This window comes from Nicotiana tomentosiformis, chromosome 3 (genome assembly GCF_000390325.3).
Source record: "Nicotiana tomentosiformis chromosome 3, ASM39032v3, whole genome shotgun sequence".
Lineage (NCBI taxonomy): Eukaryota > Viridiplantae > Streptophyta > Magnoliopsida > Solanales > Solanaceae > Nicotiana > Nicotiana tomentosiformis.
Genome location: NC_090814.1, coordinates 82,568,715 through 82,579,252, shown reverse-complemented (window position 1 = coordinate 82,579,252; position 10,538 = coordinate 82,568,715). Strand labels below are relative to the sequence as shown.

Genomic DNA, 10,538 nt, shown 5'->3' with positions numbered 1-10,538 from the left:
AATGGTGTTGGGTTTTGTTTGACCTATGTCGTTTTGAGAGTCTAATGGAATAACTAGATTCCATAAGATATTTAATGGAGAATTAGAGTTAAAACTCAAGGAATGATCTTCAAGTGGTGAAATAAGGATTTTGTGAAACTTGGACCTAAGTGTTAGACACTTAGTTGGTTTGGTTTGTATTGTTGCGACAGGCTATTGATACATGTGAGCTCATATATATAGATTATGAACTATTGACGTCATTCAAATTTGGTTTTCAACCTCCTTATATTATGGTAAATTGAGTTGAGTTGGTTGAAGAATTTCTTTGAAGGTATTAAGGACTCAATGAAGTTACGGAATGTGAGGCTAAACCTTTTCTTCATTTTGGCATGATATCGTAACTACATATGTTTGATAACGAGACATAAAGAGAAGTTCATACTCCTGAATTTATGTACATTATCCTAGTCCCATAAGTTACAGTATTCTCTCTTATTGGGATTTTACTGTCATGTCAAGATGGGACCAAGCGAAACAATCTATGTTAACTATAAGAAATTAAATGAGTTTTTTCCTGATCACGGGAGTTAACCTCGTGCCCAAGTATACCTTTCAATCTAGTAAGTGTTCAATCAATATGACTTGCTCTAACTACTCAATCGTCGATTTGGTGGCATCGGTATCATCAGGAGCTATAAACGATCTAGGAACTATATAATCATCATCCTCGTCTACTCCTCGCTCTTCTAGTTCGGTCGGGACCGATATCGCTGATTGTTATTTAATTTCTTCCTTCCTGGTCGGCTTTGTGTTCCTTGATGTCGAGACCACGGGCACCGGGATTAGCTCGTCGACTGTGAACATTTCCTTTGCGGTCGGCTGCTCTCCGTAGACTGTCTTGATTCCTCCCAGCGTAGGGAACTTCAGTGCCTGGTGTAAGGTTAAGGATATCGCCCTCATGTTGTGAACCCAAGGCCTTCCGAATATGGCGTTGTACCTCATGTCCCCTTCGATCACGTAGAATTTTGTCTCTTGGATCGTTCTGGCGGTGTTCACTAGCAAAGTTATCTCCCTTTTAGTATTTTCGCATGCCATGTTAAATCCGTTTAACACCCAGACCGCCGGCACTATTTTGTCTTGTAACTCCAACTGCTCTACGACCCTCGATCTGATGATATTGGCTGAGCTACTTGGATCAATCAACACACGTTTAACTCGAGATTTATTGATAAGTACAGATATTACCAGTGCATTATTATGAGGTTGTACGATTCCCTTGGCATCCTCGTCGTAGAACGAAATGGTTCCCTCCGGGACGTAATCTCAGGTGTGCTTTTCCTATCATTTTGGCAAACCTACTCTCTGAGAAACAAGGGGACTATCTGTGTACGGGTGAAATCGGGGTTAGCGCATACCCCGATTTTCCGGTGAATCAAACGAAGTAAGATTCTGAATATATGAGATCGAAATCGAAGCTGGGAACTCTTTGTATCAAGGCCCGAACGGGGTACTCACCGTCGGGCCTTGATCACTCAGATATTCTCGGAGGTGCCCGTTATTAACCAACCGGGAAACTTCTTCTCTCAATTGCCAGCAGTCCTCGGTCGTGTGGCCATGAGTGCTATGATACTTACACATCAGGTTACAATCTCTCTAGGTAGGGTCGGACTGCAATGGTCGAGGCCACTTGGTTACCTGGATGCGCCCAATGGCTGATACGATGCTGGCAGCATCAATGTTGAAGTTATACTCTAATAATCTTGGCGCTTCCCTTCCCCCGGGTGGTCTGTCGAAACCATTTTTGCTCATCAGACCTCGGCTATTGGGCCCTCGATCGCTTCTCTTTTCGTTCCTTGTGGGGTTATGCCCGGACCCGTTTCCCCTTCGATCTGCGTTGTATGGTTGATACCTATCGTGGACCGGCCTTAGATTCATGGTCGACGACTCTTTTAGATGTGTCGTTGGCTCTGATGGATAAACGAACCCAGAAATGGCTTCGAGTTTGTCGTCCTCGACTCTGATTTTTGACTGGTACCTGTTGTGGACGTCGACCCAAGTTACCGCTGGGTACTCTACCAAATTATGTTTTAGCTGTTGCGAAGCCAAGGAGCTTCGAGGGTTAAGTCCTTGAGTGAATGCATGAACGGTCCAATCATCCGCAACTGGAGGCGGGTCCATCCGTTCCATCTAAAACCTTGACACGAACTCCCTAAGCATCTAGTTGACTTTTTGCTAAACCTTGAAAAGGACTGATTTTCTGGTCTCGACCTTGATGGCCCCGACATGAGCCTTCACAAAAGCATCTGCAAGCATAGAGAACGAGTCAAGGGAATTAGGGGGTAAGTCATCGTCTTCCAAGTCGTTGCCTTTGATGGCGCATGTGTAGGAAGTCACATGCTCATCCGGATCCGTGATTCCGTTATATTTTGGAATATCGGGCATACGAAACCTCTTCGGGATTGACTTTGGTGCCACACTCGGAGAGAAAGGCTTTTGGACAAATTTCTTGGAATCCGAGGGTGCTCCCGGGATTTTATCGAGGGTGCTCCCGAGATTTGATAGACCCTAGAATTATATGTCCCCACCTTTTTGTCGTTGGACTCATTTTTCTTTTCACTTGATTCCGCTCGCTTCATTAATGCTTCAAGCATTTTCATTACTTCAGGACTGACCCCGGACTCAGCTTCACCTGGTCTGTCGGTGATCTGCTCATTTCTTCAGGTGTTTTCCCGGGACGGTTCGTGCTCGACTCGACTGGGGGCACGACTTTGATTTTGCAGCTGTGCTATCGCCGCCTGTTGAGCCTGTAACATTTCGAAGATTAACCGTAGGCTAACCCCATCACCATCGCCTCCGGGCACTTCTCGAGTCGTTGGTCGAGTTCCCCGTGACCGTTGTTCTCGGGATCGGTTGGCAGGTTGACATCGATGGGTACCTGCGAGTTAGCATCGACAGGGTCGGCAACTGGGACCCGTTGGGATCAGTAGGAGGCACCTTGTTGCTAGGCACCAGATTGTTGTTTTCGCCTTGATGGACAAATTCAGCCTCAATGTTCAAGAGAGCAGACTGAGAATTTGACATTTTTAAGCTGACTTGAAATTGAGACCTTAAACAACAAGCGTAAAATAGAGTGTGTTATGGAGATTTGTATCAAACCATCATTATTATCCTCAACCCCACGGTGGGCGCCAAACTGTTTACCCTTAAACGGATAATAATTCAATTTATACGCAATTTTAAGGATATGTGGATTGATTCAACACAAATAATCAAGAATGTTAGATAAATGAGTTAAATATAGAATGAATAATCAAACCAATTGTGATGTTATGTCCGGGTTCAGATTTAAGCTGAACAAAAGCCTTACCCTCTATCGGACCCTTAACTCGATGCCAATTGTGTATGAAGAACAACAATAAAATATGAACTTTGCAATAGCTAGAAAGCAGAAAAATGAACTTGTATTTCTTGGTCTGCGTCTTACAATGTGTCCTACTGAATAAAAAGCTTCCACTTTATATAGTAGGAAAGTTTCACCCCTAATACAATTCTAAAAAATGTAAAAAAATCCTTCTTTCTCATCAATTACTTATCCGCTACCGACATCGGGCGAGATCTGCGCCGTGATATCCGGTTGGGTGCGGATTTCACGGTCCTCTGTTAGTCGTGTGCAACTGTTTGTCAAGCTTTCCGAGGTCTTGGAGCTCGTTCTGGATTCGAGGAGTGTTGTCTTATCAGGCCCGGTGGCGAGTACCCCGTTCGGGCCTTGATACAAGAGCTCCTAGCTTCGATTTCGATCTCATATATTCGTACTCTTACTTCATTTGATTCACCGGGAAATCGGGATGTCCGCTAGCCCCTATTTTACCCATACACAGAGATATTATATATAATCGTGAATAAAAAAAAAAAGATATTATGTATAATCGGATGGACGGTCACGAATATCCAAATTTTCAGACATTGAATTTCAGAAGAAAGATTGGGATGTGAGAAAAGAGAACAACTACACCTATGTTATTCTTATTGTTAAGATTAAGTTAAAGCCTTCAGATTTTATCTCGACGAGTATGCATGCTCTACAGAAAGTACGGGCGATAACTTGGAGGAAAAATCACTAGAAATGGTCACGTCTTGGATCACCCCAAGTAGTTTAGGTTTCAAACAAGATAGGCTTTTGATTCACCAATTCGCTCAATATTTCAGGACGATCATCAACGAAAAAATAAGGAGTTCAGTGTACTTTTTTGGACAAGTTTATGGTGCAATTTAAGCATTTTTAAAGAAAATATTTATAGTTTCTTAACTATTCTTTTAATTGTTTCTGTTCTGTGATCTGAAAGAGAGTGCGTATATGGATAATTTAAAATTATCCTCATCCAATATGAATTACAATCACTTTACTCCTTATTAGAGAAGATAAATAGGCAGAGAGAGTCAAACTTGAAGGTAAAAATAGGTTAATGCAAAACGGAGCATTACCCAATCCGTTCAAAGTTTATTGAGGTCAAAATAATTTAGTTTAAGACTGCTTAAATGACAGGTCATAATCTAATAACCCACTTAGGATAAATGTACCTCTTGAAAGCTTACCTTATTATTAGAAAAAGATTTGGAAAAAAATGTCAAAACTTATGCATTTTCCTTAAATTATTAGCTTGAATTTTATTTGCATTATTTCCAATCGCGATATTTATTTTGTTGAAATGGAGTTGCATTTTAACTCGTTGAATTATACAATTTGAGACAATTGGGATTATTTTATTTGACCAATAATTTGATGAGTTACTTTTGGATCAAATGAATGAACAAGATTAAAAGCACAATTAAATTTGGCCGAGTTAGACATGTTGCTAATTTAAAAATGGGTGCTCTATCCTATGGGTGTCAATGGATATTCGAAAACCGAATAAATCGACCAAACCGTACCGCACCGATTTTATGTTTCTTTTTAAGAAACCGTAAGTTTTTTTATATAAATTTATAACCACACCGATAATTAGGGTAGGTTTTTTATTTTATAAAAATAAACCGAAAAAATTCCGAAACGTACCGAATAAATTTTACATGTGAAAAATATATTTATCTAGTAAGTTTAAAAATAATAATGCATTAATTTTTTCTTTGGGCCTTGGAATTATGCAAACTATTACAAAACCAACAAGTAATTAAACTCAAAATACTAATTCCTAAAACCTATTATTCTACATTACTTAAACTAAGTTATTTCAAGTATCTTTATTAGCAAGACACAAAGTATTCTAGCGATAATGAGTAGCAAACTACAATGCATTGAATATGTTTCCTTTCATATAATTTAGATTTATCTTTTTGAATATTTAATCTTCTATATACTTTATTCTTGAGTCACGTCTTGGTTAATATCTTTCTACTCGTGTGATTTATATTTTCTTTGCCTTTGCTTGATTTTTTTTACGTTGTTGTAGAATAGTTGATGGATCTATACTCTTGCCATCTTTCATTTTTTTTTTTAATTTATCACCATTTAAACAGTAAAAATGTATAGAGGTTTTGCTAAGTCCTATAAAAGAACGTATGTTATTGCATTTTACTTCTAATGGTGAATTTTACATGATATTTAAAGAAAATATTGAAAATTAACCGAACCGTACCGATACCAATTAGAAACCGACATGATTGAGACGGTTTCGAAAAGTCTAATTTTGGTTATACATAATAAAATAACCGAAAAATTGATATGGTACCAATTTTATAAAATAACCGGCCGAACCGAACCATTGTCATCCCTACTTCATCCCTTAGGGAGTAGGGACTAGCGGTGTACAAACCGAACCAGAAAACCGCACCAAACCGAAAAGTCAGACCAAACTGATTAAAAAATCCGATTAGGTTTGATTTGACTTGGTTTGGTATTGAGTAAAAAAAAACTGAACAAAATCGACATATAAATATATAATTTTTATATATAATTTTAAGACTTCGTATAGAATTTTATTTAAAATATGTGTAGAAATATTTGAGATCCTCTCATGAGATATAATATTTATTAGAACTATAAAGTGCATTCATTTGTATTTACTTTAAATAATAGATTGTATCACTTTCTTATTATGTGTTATTGAAATGCTTCAATCATCTCTTTGTTCTTTCATATTCATATGTCAAGATTTATTATACTGTATATTTTTTGAATTTGAAGTGGTATTTCGATAATCTAAAATCACATAGAACATATCATTATTTAGGTATCATATTAATTTTTATGTCTAATTATTAAATTTGGTTAACCCTAAAAGCGTACATCAATCAAAAATTATTGGTAGACAATTAAGAAAATAAATTATTATGTGTTATTAAAAATAATTCTTCTGTAAGATCACTTTAATAGATCATATGTTTGTTATTTTTTTTTAATTTTTAGTAAACATATTCACTTATCAAAATTTAATCTATAATTTTAATAATACAAAATTAAAATAATATTCATGTAATAAAAAAATTCGAAAAACTCGAAAAATCCGACAAAATCGAATCAATCCAAATCAATATAATTGATTAGATTTAATTTTTATAAAATCCGAACAAACCCAATCCATATATACCCCAGTATAGATCATATGTTTAAAAGGCCATATTGTTTATCCATCGCACATGGAACTTCGTCTATGCGTGCGTCGGATATAGAGTATATTGTGTAACCTCTCATCCGGTGCCACGTATAAGAAGCCAACTGAAGCTTCTCGAAAGGCAGTAAGTATTGCTCCGACTTTATTTCTATTTTTTAATTCAACTTTTTCGGAAGCTGTCCGTATAACGTAGCTTCTGGTTGTTTCTTTTTCTGTCGCTTTTTTCTTTTTATATTTTCCCCTTACCACCATTTCCTCCTTTCCTGAACTTTCCAACTCTTTCCATCTCTTATCTGTAACAAACATAGTTCCTACCCCCCCCCCCCCCCCCCCACACACAAAACACCTCTATGTGTCGTCGGAACCTTCTAGAATAACCAAAAATCCCAACGGACGTCTTTCCTGCAACTCTCTTGCCTCCCTGCAATTTTGGCTCCAGATCTGCTGCGAGTAGCATCTTCAGTCAAGTATGTAATTTTGGAATATAATTTACCTTTTATTTGATATCTTTGCTCGTAAATGGTTTTGTATAGAATTTAACGATCTTTAGTTAAGGTGAGAAGCGATGACTCCACCGCCGATAGAGCGGAACGGTGGAGAATCAACGGCCGGTGAAACGGCGAGGTCTGTTCCGACGCCGTTTTTAACAAAGACGTATCAGCTCGTCGAGGATCCTTCCATCGACGACGTAGTCTCTTGGAACGAAGACGGATCTAGCTTTATCGTATGGAATCCGACGGAGTTTGCTAGAGATTTGCTTCCTAAATATTTTAAGCATAACAATTTCTCTAGCTTCGTTCGGCAGCTCAACACCTATGTAAGTTCCTATATCTGAATTCATTAATTAGATTTGCCATGAAATATAGAAAGTCATTGCTTTTTCGTCGATGATAAATGTTTTGATTCTGTTTTATAGGGATTTCGGAAAGTCGTACCTGATCGATGGGAATTCTCAAACGACTGCTTTCGGAGAGGTGACAAAAGTCTGTTACGCGATATCCAACGTCGGAAAGTAGTCACGCCGATTGCTACTCCTTGCGCAGCTGTAACAGCGGTCGTGACCGTTGCTGCTCCGCCTGCTCAGCCACCACGGCCTGTAATATCTACCTCGGATTCCGGTGACGAGCAAGTCGTATCTTCAAATTCATCTACAGGTGGCACAGCGGGGCTGCTGGGAGAAAACGAACGGTTAAAGAAAGAGAATTTACAGCTCAACAAAGAGCTGAGCCAAATGAGGAGCCTCTGCGGCAATATATACTCTTTGATGTCTAATTACGCAGACTCTTCCACCAGCGGTAATCAGTCGGCGGAGAGTATTTCACCGGCGGTAAAGCCACTTGATCTCTTACCGACAAAACTGTCTGTTGATGAATCGGATATTAATATGGCCGCGGGCGATGGCGGGAACCAGGCCGAACCCGAGGATATTCGGACAAGATTATTCGGCTTCTCTATAGGTATGAAACGAGTGAGGGATGGCGATGAAGCAAGGGCGGAGCATGATCAGGAATTACGCCTGCAACAGCCGGGGCATGACGTGAAATCAGAACCGTTAGATGAGGAAAATGGCTGTGAAAATGAAGAGAGATCGTGGCTGATACATTGCAGTGGACGAAATCAAAGGGTGTGTAATGATAGTGAGGATGATGTGTGTAACTTAGATTAGATTAGACGTTAGAGATTAGACGATCTTAAATTAAAAGAGCTCTAGATTAAACAGGTGTGAATTGTGAATTGTGACTGCATATGTACGAGGAGGCGCACGTGCTAAATCACGTGATACCATGTGAGGACTATCTTCAAGAAGCTTCGTTGAGGACCTTCTGATTTCTTTCGCTCTTTACCGTCATTTTCGTTGTAGCCATAAAAAACGACTCCTTTCCCTCTTTTGGGAAGATGGTTGACAATTGTTTGAGAAGGTTCTTTGAAAAAATTCCTTATTAAAAATAATAAAAAGGAAAGTACGCTTATGTCCTTGATCCTCTTGTTATTTTTTGTGTGCAAGCAAAAATGTTGCTAAAAATACTTGCAGATACTACTTTTTGACAAAATGAATTACAACATACTTCAAAATAGATGACTTCGTTCATATTTTTTTTTTGGTAGGAAAACGGCATTGTAAAATGCAAAAGATAAGTTACTGCGTACGCGTTAATACACGTTATAATATTAATTATATTCTCTTCGAGTTTATTTAATATTTTACTTAGTTTAAAAAATTTTTTAATCTAATCTATTCATGTCACTAAATTTCTCGAAAGTCAAGTCCATACATAAACGTCGATGAAGAAAAAAATCAAAATAAACAAAATGTTTGCCAACACCCTTTTCAGCCTGTCTTTCTTTTTAGCTTACAACCTACAATATTCTCCAGTGCTAATTGTAACTTTTTATTATTTATTTTTCATAGACATAGTAAATTTAGAAAGTTCAAATTAATGATGAGAGAGAATTGTGGATAGATTAATATGGCTCAAAACTAATCCCTTAAATTGTGGGTTAGTGTTTAAATGTTTATGTTTAAGAAATTGATCACAATTAAATAAGGTAAGGAATCTTTAAACATGCTATAACTGTAAATTGAATGTGCTTTTTTGGGAATAAAGCAAAATTACTATTATTTATATAAATAATTAGTAAAAGTTCTACCATGTAAAAATCTTCTCTTAGACACTTTTATAATTAGAAAAGATTTAAAAAATATCTACAGAATCTTAGCACCATTTATTGAATAACAAATGCGGCATTAAAAATATTATATTAGCAGCAATTTCTATCTTGTGGCCAATCGAATCCCAATAAATCTCCTAATTAAACTCCCCAATGATAACCTTCTCCGTTTTTCAAACAAAAAACCGAAAGAAAAAAAAAATTCAGCCTTCAAAAAATTAAACATACCATCGAAGTAAGACACAAAATAATCTGCATCATCGAAGGCATTTTCTTGAACTTCCAATTAGTATATTAGGGTATATTGTAGGTTTGTGTTTGTTAATTTAGTATGCGTAGAAAATTATATACACGACACAATAATGGTATATTATAAATAATTTTTTTAGTTATGTATGAATATATATAGTTTTAAATCATGTATTAAGGGTATATTGTAGATTTTTATTTGTTAATTCTAAGTGTGTAATAATTATATACACATTATAATAACGGTATAACATACATCTGCATTTGTTTATTTATGTCTGCATACACAATTATATACATGATATAATAAAGATATTCATAGTACAATAAACATATACATGCTATAATAAAGATTAAGAAATTCAAAAAAATTGAGTGTGGCAGTTGCAAGAGAAACTAGATTTAGGGTGAATTCAAAGGGAATCGAATATATTTATTAAATCAATTGTATACTCAAAGTCAGTATTTTAACCGAGTAACTATTATTTTAGTTAAAATTATCTAATCAATTATAAATAGTGAAAAGTAACTAAAATTCAAATCAAACATGCATGGGTCATCTAGCCGCCGTCATCTATTATCAAGCACTTTTCTCATATGTATTAATATGGATAATAGAGAAAGAGAAACGAAAATGTATTAACGAGGATGAAAGAGAAATGGATATGTATTTATAAGAATATAAACTAATTTCTTAATTTATGATCTTTCATTAACCGTAAGTACTATTAGAATATGCTAAGTGTAAATGAATCTGTCAATTTTAAATTAAAAAAACAAAGGTTATATTACTTATTTAAATAATTTTATATAATTGCCCTATAGTGTTAAAATCTCTTTTATCTTTTGCCTTATCATTCATTTGCGTGTAATGCGAGTCGTAACTATTGGGATTAGACTATCCCGAATCATATCAAGCTAAGAATTAGCATCTCCAAACCCAAAGAATTAGCATATGGACTGTATAAGAGTATTTGACTATAAGTTCAGCCCGTGATGACAAGCTTGTTGATTCAAGCCACAGCCTAA

At 36.6% G+C, this 10,538-nt stretch overlaps 1 protein-coding gene and 1 long non-coding RNA gene across 3 annotated transcripts; one reads left to right on the top strand and one right to left on the bottom strand.

The window, feature by feature from the left end:
- Nucleotides 1-3,423: 3,423 nt before the first annotated feature.
- On the bottom strand, nt 3,424-7,658 carry LOC104098063 (uncharacterized). Its single transcript, XR_686681.4, has 2 exons — nt 7,526-7,658; nt 3,424-3,841 (listed from the first exon to the last, which is right to left on the bottom strand). It is a non-coding gene; the product is annotated as an uncharacterized lncRNA (long non-coding RNA).
- Nucleotides 6,612-8,409, top strand: LOC104098064 (heat stress transcription factor B-2a). 2 transcript variants are annotated; one of them, XM_009604721.4, is made up of 3 exons: nt 6,612-7,057; nt 7,146-7,407; nt 7,507-8,409. In XM_009604721.4, the coding sequence occupies exons 2-3, from the start codon at nt 7,156-7,158 to the stop codon at nt 8,254-8,256; spliced, it is 1,002 nt and encodes a 333-aa protein (XP_009603016.1). In that variant the 5' UTR covers nt 6,612-7,057; nt 7,146-7,155; the 3' UTR covers nt 8,257-8,409. The 2 variants fall into 2 exon arrangements, with proteins under 2 accessions (XP_009603016.1, XP_009603015.1); XM_009604720.4 differs by having other exon boundaries at nt 7,141-7,407.
- Nucleotides 8,410-10,538: the final 2,129 nt, after the last annotated feature.